Source organism: Sesamum indicum, linkage group LG10, assembly GCF_026168435.1.
Source record: "Sesamum indicum cultivar Baizhima isolate 11 linkage group LG10, ASM2616843v1, whole genome shotgun sequence".
Taxonomy (NCBI): domain Eukaryota; kingdom Viridiplantae; phylum Streptophyta; class Magnoliopsida; order Lamiales; family Pedaliaceae; genus Sesamum; species Sesamum indicum.
In genome coordinates this window covers 3,742,673-3,754,900 of record NC_142666.1, presented here as the reverse complement: position 1 = coordinate 3,754,900, position 12,228 = coordinate 3,742,673, and the positions used below count along the sequence as shown (strand labels likewise).

The following is a 12,228-nucleotide window of genomic DNA, read 5'->3' as shown; positions in this document are numbered from 1 at the left end:
AAAAAAGTTCAGAATATTAATATAAATTACCATGGGGGTCATGGAATTGAAAGACATCAGTCCCATCAAGTGAAAAAAGAGAGAGAGAGAGATGTTGAGAGATTGATGTGTTGAGGGGTCAAATGCGATATAATAATGTTTGTTTGTTGTTGGGAAAACACTTTTAGTATGAATGGGAGTGCGATTCATTCATTTTCATGTGTTATGAAATTCCCAACTCTAATAAGCATTTTGGGTAGTGTGAAAAAGTCATGGAATCTTTGGACACTCCCAACACCGTGACGGGTACGTCCAGTTGAGTTGGGTGCAAACCTCTAAATATAACCATCGCACCTTCCAACATTCACACTCTTATTCTTCTCAAAGACACATCGTAGGTTCCACTTTCCCAAGGGAGAGTTGGAGAATTCACTAAAGAGTAAGAACAGTTTGCGTAATGACGGGGTTGATGTTTTTAGAGAGTGAAACAAAAATAATTTGTGTAAATACACCACAGGTCAAGAGGTGTGAATATAACTATCCCTGTTCTTTAAGGATTCAACATTTCAAAGTTGAGTTCAAAACTTATATAACACATGTGTCAGTAATACGTGCGTGCATTAGAATAATTATAGTATAGAGTTGGTTTAGAAGGAGATTGAGAAATCAGTTCTATCAGGATTTTACGCATATAGATCAACAATCACGAATTTCCCTAAACCTGGAATTTTATCTTTTGAATTTACTTTAATAATTTCTCAAAAGCCTTTAGTCTTATACTGCTTTATTTTCTCATTTTCTTATATCCATATTTTTGTTTTAAGTAAAAAACAATAACGTTACGTCACACATAACTTTTACAGTTCTCCATAAAATTTTAGAAATAGGTAAATATGTTACATCATTTAGATTATTATGAATTTGAATGAAAGGTCATTGTAACATCATAAGGATAAGAGAGAGTTGTATACCTAGTAATTACACTAACTTACACAAGAAATCTTTGCAATTGATTATTTTCATTATCTTTTAGGATTAATCACAAGGAACTCTCCTCAAATTTAATATAATTATAAATATTATTTTATTGTTTAAAAAATTACCAATACACCTCAATTTTAATAACTGCTTAATAACTAACCGAATTAGTTAACCTCTATCAAATTCTCATCTATTTTTCTCCATCCATTTTTTGATAAATTGACTAAAATACCTTTATGAATTATAATTTACTTATTTATTTTTAAAAATATAATATTTGGTAAAAAACTTTTCAAAATTTTCCATCCACCTCATCTATTTTTTATAATTTTTTTATTTTTTTGAAAAAAATACTACAAAGACAAAATTGATAATTCCATACATCTCAATGATTACATAGTTTTTTATCAAACGTAAGGGATATTAAAAAATTTTCAACAACAAAAAGCTATTCATAATTATATCAAATCTCTCTCATCGTACTTAACCCCTTTTTATACTTTAAGAGTAATTTAGTCTCTATATAAACATGGTTTGCTTTTTTAACAGTGGAAACTTGGAAAGTAAACCTTGGTAAAAGTATAATCTGTAATTACACTAATTTCCCAGAAAAGTCATTGTAATTGCCCTTGAAACAAACAAGATCCTTCCCAAACAATATCCAGCTCACATATGTGTATTTTAAATGAACAAATTACATAAACTTCAAACAAATAGCGCATATATACTGCCTAGAATATAACAAAAGTATCAATTTGAAAGAGAGAATTCAAACTTCAGAAAATATTAAGCACAAAGGTGTAGAACAAATTACTACCTCGTCCCAACGTACGTTCGTCCAGACTAATCACATGGAAACTTTCTGAAAGATAAAGTTTCGCGCCACCTGCATGTGGAGTAAATCGACTAATCCTAATAAAGATGTTAACCACCGAGCACAAGAGGACCCCATGCAAAGAAGTTACTCATGGAAATTTAATGAAGCATGCACCTTTCAAATCCTACAGGTAAACATTATGAAAGCAGCAGCAGTAGCAGCAAAGGTTATATCATGTACAGAAGGAGAAGGGGAAAAAGATTACTACAACTATTGTTTGACAGCAAAGAAGTGGTCCACAGCCACTGCATCAGATGGTAGTGATCTTTAATGCTGCATCTGAAAAATATCGTTAGCGTGCTCCATCAGTACTATTCCCGAGTTGATTGACTGAGGATTAATTCAAGAGCACTCTGCCAGTTTGGCATCTCTAATGAGGCTGCAGTCTTTCAGAATCAACCGTTTGGTGTATCTACCTTCAATACTGGTATTTAACAATCATAATACAAAACCATGACCAAGGGAGATTTAAGAATTGAAAGATAGTTCTTCAGATGCTAAGTCGAGCAAACACACAATCCAAACCGTAACCACAGAAATGTATGTCAGAGATGCTAGTGATACAAATGAACTTGAAGACTCATCTCACGGTGAAATGTATATATGCCATATTTGTCACTTAGCAACATACTATGGCCTACCTTCACATAAGTGCAACTCAAACTATTTCTGGGTTAGGCCCAACAAAAGTTACCAGGGAAATGCATTCATTCACTTGTAATGGTCTCCATCAAATACAATAAGCTAGATTATGACACTGCAAAAGAATATGTAACTTCACTTGAGAATCAGTCAGATTGGCCAAGAAAAATGCATTGTACGGTCAATTCTTTAGAAAGCATTTGATCGAATACACATCATGCCTGCCTGAGTATGGAAAGACTATTTTGAAGTAACTCGCAGAAAAAGCGGCTACAAGTGTTACATGCTTCAAAGTTGCCGTCTGACTACTTATATATGTACAGAATGATCTTCAACTCTATCTACTGTTGCTAAAAATATTGACAAGAGCATGCAACCAAGTGGCAGGAGCCGTATACCTTGGGCTTCTTTGAGGTCAAAGCCCCCGAAGTATGAATTCTTGTTTCAGTCAATTTCCTACATTAGCCCTTTTGCAGCTATAGTACAGGAGTACAACAATGAATTAGCACACTTCACGCAGACATGCAAATCAATTTACCCCAAAAATACAATAGTAATTCAGTTCTTAAGAACATAAATTTTTAAGACTTGGGAAATTTATACGACCAATACCTACGGACACTCCTTTACTTTGCAAAACAGTTCTATTTAATTTGTCATAGATCTCAATATCACTATTGAAAATGTAAAGGGAATGCTAAGAAACTCAGAATGGACTAGCCCATTTTCTTTTTCCAATTAACAAATTCATTTCCTGAGAACTAATCATTTGTGTTTTCAAATAATGCAATCTTAAACTGGTATCATAAATCCAAAAAACATAGAGAAATTTATAAAGAATTAACTTGAAACCATGTCCACCATATGTGCATCCACATTGTTCACTGTAAAACCTCAATTCCAAGTTGAACAAACAAGATGAAGTCAAAACACTAACACAAATGAATATATTTACCCAAATTCATTTCCTTAGCTGAGTCTTTTTCAGATTCAGGTTTCTGAATTTCAAACCAATAGGCCTTATTCTTTCTGTCTTCAAGATTAATTTTACAACACTAAAACTTCTATTTAAATGTATATCTCAAGAAGATAAGCGGGCCATCTCTAGTAGGTTACAACTATATCCTTTGGAGGGATAAATGGATATCTGGAGCATCTAAAACCAGTTTTTCTTCGATTTGTTTCTCATATCCTTTTTTTTACCGCAATCATCCAATATAACACTTGGCAGGCAAGTCAAATTGACCAATCATCAACGTCCAAATACAAGAACATAAAAATTCTCTACTTACATGGAAAATGTGGCTCAAAAGAAAAGAGACTTCTCTGAATATCAGTTGGGTTCTTCAACCAACTACAGTATAAACAAGCTGCCCCGACTACCGACAGAAGCGACAGCATTGCCAGAAAACCAAAATGCGATACATCATTTGCAATTATTGCAACCCCTAGCATTACTGACTCTGCCAAACTGGCAAATGAGACCTCTGTTGTCCCAATAAGATTAGCTTTAGATGCAGGGATCCCAGTTTGTAAAATCTGTGCCCCTACAACATCATATGACATGTGACCCAATCTAGACAAAACCTGTCAGGAGGAAATACATCAAACGCAGAAAAATTTATAGCATAGTTGCAATAGCAACTTTAGGATGCACAAACAACATAATATAAACTTATCCACACACACAATAGATAATTACATATAGAACATCTACTGAGACCAGTTACATATGGAGACATACAAAAAGAACTGCACGTATGCTTCACATGGTAGTTTATTCTGTAAATTTCTCATATCTACACAGAGTTTAAAGGAACAAACTATGAGGTAAAGATCTCAAGAAGGGAATTGGTCCAGTGAGAAAATGTTCATCATACTTTATGCTGATACAAAAGACCCTACACCTCACAATGGCTATTGACATTTTTATTGCATACAAGATTTTTATGACTATTTGAAACCCTAGTTGATCTTTCAAATGATAAATAACTGCAAAATACATAAGAAACACGCAGGTAAAGGTCCATATATATGAGGTCACCACATGATTATTGTTATAATACTCTTTGCCAAGAAATTCTTTAATACAGAAAAGGTTATACATTCTTCATGCATTCTATCCACATAGTTGGCAACGGATTATTAGTTTTCTTAACCAATTATTTGTCTCTTATAGTCTGGTGGATTTATTTTAGCACCTTTATTATTTGGGTAATTAATTTGTCCTGTTATTCCCATATCTAATTATTTATACTTTACACTTGACTGGCACAGATAAAAGGATTAGTAAGAAAGGAAGACTATTACGGGGTTGTTAGAATTGGTACACAATATATCTATGTAATTATGTATGTGAATATTAAATCTCCAATAGATATTATTCATAGCTGCATTTCTTCTAATTTCAATTGATGATGATATTAGGCCTATTAAGGGACCTTTTGTACAGGTAATGCAAAATGACTGCACTTTGCACAAGTGCAGAAATTCTTAGCCATAGAGGACAAAGAGCTGTTCATATCCACACCCCAACTGGCAGCGATTACCAACATTACCAAGCCCCTTTCCGTTGTATCCAAGTTATTTTCATGACACGGAACAAGAAGTTCTGTCTATACTCGGACAGAGTCATGGACATGAAAAGTAATAGTGAAAATGAAAGGAGACAATCATAATTATATTCATTCAATACTGAATCTCAGATTTTATTGATAGGAGAATATTCTTCAAGTATAGAAGCAAACTTGTATAGACACAAAATAGTGTAAGCGAATAGATCATAAATGAGGGAAGCCTAGCTCAAAGCAAGTTAAAAGATAAATATAATGAGAAACCAAAACATAAAGCATCATAAATTTAATACCTAAAACTATGATATGTAAATATACAAAACTATGATAAGCAAATAACCTACATTGTGTAAAACAAGTATATAACATTTGGAGTTATAGTTATCTTAGAGGCACACCGCAAGTATATGCATCCTTGTGTTGTCAGACTACACAATACCCACACAACACATATACGTCCTACAATATGATGCTTTACATATTGCTACACAACTAAAAGGTTAGCAAACAGTTGTTTATGCTTGTAATTCAGTGCTTGTGTTAGTAATCACTCAATCATTCAGCTTCACAAAGTTCATGTATATCAAATTACAGATGAAAAATAGAAGGAACTCACAATTAAGCACAAGAAGAATACAAGTGGAATCTTCTGAGAAAGAAAACCAAACCAATACACAGCAACTGCAATGGTTAGAAGTGCAGCCTGAAAGATCAGGCCAGCTGCTCCAGCCTAGAGCAATAAATTTAGGATTAGGACAAACACTTGATAACAATAAGAGAAAATACTTGTAGAGAGGAAAACCTTTAGTATGCCTAGCCGCTCAACCATTTTTGCGGAAACAAATGTTGCAGCAACGCCCATAAAAGCACATAATCCACTGAAGCCTCCAATAATTGAAGGATTTAGACCTGTAACAATCTCAAAGTTATCAATATCAAGACTTCAACTTTTTACCAGAAAGCCAAAGTCTAAGTATCTAGAGAACCGTAATTTCATATTTCACAGGGAGGAAAGAAATCAGTACAAAAACAGATATCAGAGCACGTGCATGTAAGTTGACCTATTTCAGTATCCTATTTGAGTCAAAGTCCACTGAATCACTCAAGTGATCTATAACAACCCTAGGAGCATCCCAACCTCTTTCCATGACCAACATGGCATGGATTAAAAAGTTTTTGAAATCCATATACTGGCAAAAGGCCAGCCATCAATCCAGTTGCATAAACCAAAGAGTGCAGACAATATTGAAGCAGCCATACCATGCTGAGTCAAGAAAGCAGTCATCAAACCACCAGGAGCGAGAACAACATTGAAGTAGAGTAACACATAAGCAAGGCTCGCCGGTAGAACTGGTTGCTGAATGTATTCAAACCATCCATGCTTGATAGCTTCTACACTTGAACCCACTATGCACAAGAAAGGTGGAATCAGTGTACACAATAAGAAAAAAATTCTCAACCAAAAATAACAAGGAGCAGTTAAATTTACAAATATTTTCACTATCTGAGATCAATCCTGCAGAGGAACATCCGCAGCCAGTTTGTGGACATTTGGCATGGTCCAGGACTCCAGCAGAAAGCCAGTTGGTTAAAGATGTGAGAACAACCTAGGTCAGAGAGTAAGAACATCAGATAATTATCTCCCAATCAATCACAGCGAGAACAACAAAACTATACCACAACAGGCAGTGAACATATCATCAAGCTAGCAGCCAGCTTTAAGCACGTCGCTGGTTCATATCTAGATAAGAAAATGCCAAATAACGATGCTCCAACAATCTGCAGGTACAAGACATGAAAGTTACAAGTGCCAACATTTAACAGAAAACAGAAATCATGATTATCTTAGCTGCATAGAATCGTTTTAAACTCACTTAAATTGAGATAGAAAAAATAGGCTGTAAGAGATTAAGCAAGACAATCACCTCAGAGAGAAGATCAATTCGACTAAGTATTGCATTTGCTTGAGCAAGCGCAACTGGTCTATTTGTTCCTGCCAACTAAAATAAGAAATAAGCAGTATAAAATTAGAAGCGCCTTCAAGTTATGATGCATAAAAAGAAAAACAGAAAATGACTAGAACACTACCAAAACAACCCAATCACGCTCCATTGCAACTCCCAGAGCAAGTCCAGAGAGCCTTTCAACAGCCAGAGCTATTACAAGTACAAGAAACCAAGGTTGGACAAGTACACAAGACACAGAAGTAGGGTGGATGGTATGGGCATGAATTATCATTCCAACAGATAACAACTGAGCAGCTACCTGGAATAGAGAAGTATGAGAATATAACTCCTGTACCAAAGGTTTCACATCAAATTTATTGTAATCCAGTGAAAATACCTGGACAAGAGTCAAACAGTTATATGCAGGTACTCTTGGAAAATGGTCCATTAGTTTCCCTACCAAAGGGCCTCCAACAATTACTGCAAGCTGTTAGCATGCAGAATTTTCAATAGTCATTTCCACTTTCATATTATTTTTGACAGACTTGTGATGTAAGTGGACAGATACCTTGGCAAAAAAACCTATCACAGCCACAGGGAGAAGACTTGGGTGATTCAATGCAATGGCAGCAGGCCAAGCGAAATTCCATAGCTGTTCAACCAAATTCCCAGCCAAACAGCTAGCATATAAAGCTAGATATGCATATAACTTTTGTTAGGAACTGACTAAACACAAAATAAATCAAATAATATAACTAGACATGACAGGGGTTATCAGAAGGAAGCAAGTTAGGAACCAGCTAAAAATTTTCAAGAATTATAACAATATATGCAGCATTCAATGAGAAATAGTTTCACTTTTGCTCCTTGAAATTCTTTGCTGAAGTGCTAGTTCTATTGTAACAAGAATAATAAATAATGAAAAAAATCACTCGTATTTAGATTAAACTAAAGAGGGCCAAGTTCTGAAAAACATCATTTAAATCAGGTAAAACCAATGGAAGCCTTAGGAGCCAAGCCACTCGAGAAGTTCTGCAGTGCCTCTACATCTTAAATTATGTTCAACCTAAAATCCCTTAACGATATACAACATGAAGGGCCAATTTCTGGTATACTCAGGTTTCCAGAAGCCCAGAAAAGATAGAAATTTCACATTTCAATTATAATGGAAATTATATTCACTTCTAAAAGAATTAAACTTTATAAAAATTCCACTCGTATAAAACCAATCGCTTTGATTTTCTTTAGGAGACTAACCATAAAGTCCAGCTGGATGAGCAGGAGTGGCAGCAAGTGCATTCTGCTCCTCCTCCGATAACACCTATATGATCCCAAGGGAGAAAAATCACCAAAAATCAAGATATACGAAATCCATAACTTTCAAAATGCAAAGATGCTCAACTAGGGACATCTAAGACCAAACAAAATTTACAGGCAGTGTTGTCAAGACAGTGTCTGCATAAGTGTTGCAAACAAGTAAATTAAGTCCTTCTGTCTCCAGGGAATCAGACTTGAGATGAACAACTGGAACTGAACAATTTGAATCAAGAGGTGTGGTATCCTCATGCACGTCATCAGTTGCAACAGAATTGTAGGTATCTGTGTTAGTCAATGAACACCTTAACCTAAAAGCTGCAAGCCTGCAAATTAATAGAAATAGATTATCCAATAGTACTCTTCAAACTTAACATCTTGGATTTACCCAATAACAGGAAAACTACAGAACGTTATCTCTGAGAAAGCAACCCATACTTTCAGAAGTCACAGAACCCCCAGGCCACATTGGCGGAAAGTTGGGGTTGGGGCTGCTAATTCTCAGTGAAGGACTTCAAAAGTTCATCTAGGTGATCACAGGTCTCTTTGCCCAATACTTTTATCATAAAAATTTAACAATGAAGTACGACTTTAAAGGTTCATGTCTAATATGCCACAAGTCTCCTTTGCCAATAATAATATAATATTATCATAAATATTGAAGAATGTCTATCTGATTCCTCCATGATTCAGAACAAGAAGCAGTTAAGCGAAGAAATGAAAAACCAACCTTTTGAAAGTAAGATAAATTTGACTGAGACTAGTTACAGGAGTCTGATCATATTAATAAGTTCAAAGAAGAAATAGGCATTCTGCAAGTGAAAGGGATAAATAAAAGAAACTTCAGAAGAAAAATCAGTTACATATATTAACCACCTAATATGCAACCAAACAGCAAAATTCAGAACATTAAGCATTGCTGAAACGCTAGAAACATTTCAAAGATTCGTTATGCTTCAAAAGATATAAAGGCCGCTGACAAATCTAAGATTGTTTTGCAGATCAAATGCTTTTTAAAACAAAAGGTCTGAATACCAATGTGAAGTTTCTGATAATCCAATTTACAGTTTCTTCTCCGTTGCCTCTATGTTCCTACTCTCCCTACTTCAGGTAAAATAAAATCTTAATTTTATTTGTTACTTTTTGGGGAATCAGTCTTGGAATCCATCCCAAACTTGCTCACAAGAATGAGATATTACTTAAAGTCTTAAACAGCATTCTAGATTTTCAGGCTTAACTAGGAATATTGCTGCAAATACATTTTAACATGACCACTGGCATAATTGACTCTATAGCACTGCCTAAAAAGGAACCAATTTACAACCCAACTCGAATTTAAAACATATAATGTCCAAAAGTTTAGATGCACCTTTCACTTCAGCGAATGCATTCTCAATTCCACGGATAAAAAGTATAATTTCAACCTGAAAACTACAAGACGCACTCACTCTATCACCTAAATTCACGAGATAAAACGAGCCTCACTACCGCGAACTTCAACTAACATTCACAACATTTCATCACACACAATTCCAAATTGGAAATAAACTGAGGGGAAAGAGAAGTAGCGAAGCGGAGGTACCTAGGAGAGGCAAAATGGGGACTCAACCATCGTCGAGGGCGTAGTCTAAGACAAGACGACGACGACGCAGCATGAGACTGAAGCCGGCCAAACCTAAACAAACCAGCCGAAGGCTGACCATGAGCAACGACAACCACACTACTGGCCATCGCTCTCCCTCCTCCTCTCCCCAACTCCAACTCCAACTCCCACTTTTCCCCAACTCCAAATTCAACTTCCCTTCAATCCCTAATCCTACTACTAACACTCCTCCTCCTCCTCGATTACTACTCATGCAGCTGATCGATCAAGTTCAAGAAATATTACAACGCCACCCGAAATATCGCACTTCCAGCCACTTTCGATTACTTCCGGTGCACAATCAACAGCAGAAAATCGCAAGCTACTGGAATTGATACTTAGAAAATGCAGCAATGGTTGTTGGGAATGAGAATATATATTGATGGCCAGTTCTTTCCAAATGCAAAAGATTTTTGTTTGGGGGTTTATCCCAGCAGTAGAGCGGAGAGCGGACACTGCGAGAGGGAAAATCACATCTGAATCGTGTACGGCCACAAATCACTGTTACGTGTGCGGTGCAGATCGTTCCCGGAGTACAATTGCGTTGCGTGCGCTTTTTCCCTTCGTACACAGTGGAAAATGAACCAAGTTGTTCCGTGCTCAATTTTAAAAGGTATAATTACACTTTCCCCCATCGATTTTGGTGTAATTATACATAAATTTTATGTGATTTAGAAAAGGATAAAATGTATAAAAATATCTTGTGTTTTAAAAAGTCAGTAAAAAAAAATACTCCTATTATGAGAATAGACTAAAAGCTCTCATGTATTTTGTAAAACTCAAGTCAATTACCCCTCTCTTTAAATACAACTAAGGGTGTTAATTTTTTTAAAAAATAACCGTTATACCCTTACTTAATATATATTATTTCTTATTTTAATGACCCTTGGATCTTTTTTGATCAAATATTGATCGTTAGATCTAATCAATTAATATCAACCGTTAGATTTTAAAAAAATAAAAGATTTAGATTCAACAAATTATTTAACTTATATTATATATAAATAATTTAAAATTTTAAAAATATATTATTATTATTATTATTATTATTATTGTTATTGTTATTATATATTAAAAAAAAAAGTTAACTATCCCACCCCCCTACCCCCGTTGCCCCCCCCCCCCCCATGATTTCGTCGGCGGCGGCCCAAATTTTGTTAAAATTCTCATATTTTTATAAATTTTTTACCAAATTGAGTGAGACCGGTAGTTAGATTCATTTTGAAGAGACGAGTCCAATGGTGGTGGTCTGAGACCGAGATTCGACCAGACGGAGACGAATCGACGGCAAACATGTTCAGCGGTCGTGACTTGAGCCCACTGTCTCTGATTGACGAAAACTCAAATTGAAGGTATGGAAATGTTCATTTTGAAGAGATGATTCGAATGGTACCATTGGTCTTAAATTCATTCGGACGGCGTCGGACACTTAAAAATAAGTTTTCGGCGAAAAAGGGGCGAAATTGCAGTTTTTCTTTTTTTTTTTAATTTTTTTAATTAATTTTAATTATATTAATGAAAATATATTTTATTTAATTAAGAATATTTTAAATAATAATAATTAAATATTTTGGCTAATTAATAATAATTATTGTAATTAAATATATTTTAATTAATTTAAAATAATTTTAGATTTAATAATTAACAATTATAAAATTATTTGAATTTAAATATAAAGTAGTTTAATATTTAATATTAAATAAATTAAAGATAATTTAATATTTCAATTTAAATTTAATATGGCAAAATTTAATATTTATTTTTTAGGGTGAGAAATGGCAAAAGAAAGACATAAAACAAGCCAAAAAGCCCTTTGTATGTTATATAGACCCATAAAGGGGTATTTTAGTCCAAAATATCATTAAACATGAACCTAAATCGCAGAAAATGACTACCAAACGCAACAGACGCGTGTCTCCTCTACTTCCCGTTAGTTGCTAACAGAATTGGGGTTTTTTGCTAACTAAAACAAAATAGGAGGGGGTTTTTAGCCTATTCTGAAAATATGGGGTGTTTTTTGCATATTTTTTAAAATACAGGGGAGTTTAATGCATTTTGTCCTTTAAAAAATTACATCTAGCACTTCAAATGTTTGCTTCCATTTAATAAATTGGTCACACCACTAGTCAAAATTCATCAAATTTGCTCATATTAACATAAAAATTGAATGAAAATATATATACCATCGATTGATTTATTACTAACTTATTATAAGTCAAACTATTTTTTTCGAACTAAACTGCCCTTATAATGGTAAAAATATACCTTCTCATA

The 12,228-nt window shown here is 34.5% G+C and overlaps 1 protein-coding gene across 4 annotated transcripts; it reads right to left on the bottom strand.

Annotated features, from left to right (window-relative positions):
* Nucleotides 1–1,911: 1,911 nt before the first annotated feature.
* On the bottom strand, nt 1,912–10,531 carry LOC105172434 (solute carrier family 40 member 3, chloroplastic). 4 transcript variants are annotated; one of them, XM_020697441.2, is made up of 15 exons: nt 9,895–10,531; nt 8,431–8,638; nt 8,256–8,319; nt 7,567–7,691; nt 7,396–7,485; nt 7,141–7,317; nt 6,978–7,052; nt 6,730–6,831; nt 6,542–6,659; nt 6,313–6,459; nt 5,855–5,961; nt 5,669–5,782; nt 3,772–4,066; nt 2,878–2,955; nt 1,912–2,261 (listed from the first exon to the last, which is right to left on the bottom strand). In XM_020697441.2, exons 1-14 carry the CDS (start codon nt 10,041–10,043, stop codon nt 2,936–2,938), a joined length of 1,791 nt encoding a protein of 596 aa, XP_020553100.1. In that variant the 5' UTR covers nt 10,044–10,531; the 3' UTR covers nt 1,912–2,261; nt 2,878–2,935. The 4 variants fall into 4 exon arrangements, with proteins under 4 accessions (XP_020553100.1, XP_020553101.1, XP_011092158.1 ...); XM_020697442.2 differs by having other exon boundaries at nt 1,912–2,116; XM_011093856.3 differs by lacking the exon at nt 2,878–2,955.
* Nucleotides 10,532–12,228: the final 1,697 nt, after the last annotated feature.

Bases quoted from the DNA above. Each gene is read 5' to 3' on its own strand.
- LOC105172434 (XM_011093856.3), bottom strand. From the start codon at position 10,043: ATGGCCAGTAGTGTGGTTGTCGTTGCTCATGGTCAGCCTTCGGCTGGT. The intron at 7,486-7,566 runs GTATCTGTCCAC...GCATGCTAACAG, and splicing joins TGATAGGTTTTTTTGCCAAG to CTTGCAGTAATTGTTGGAGG. The intron at 5,962-6,312 runs GTATGGCTGCTT...AGATTGTTACAG, and splicing joins TGCTTTCTTGACTCAGCATG to GTCTAAATCCTTCAATTATT.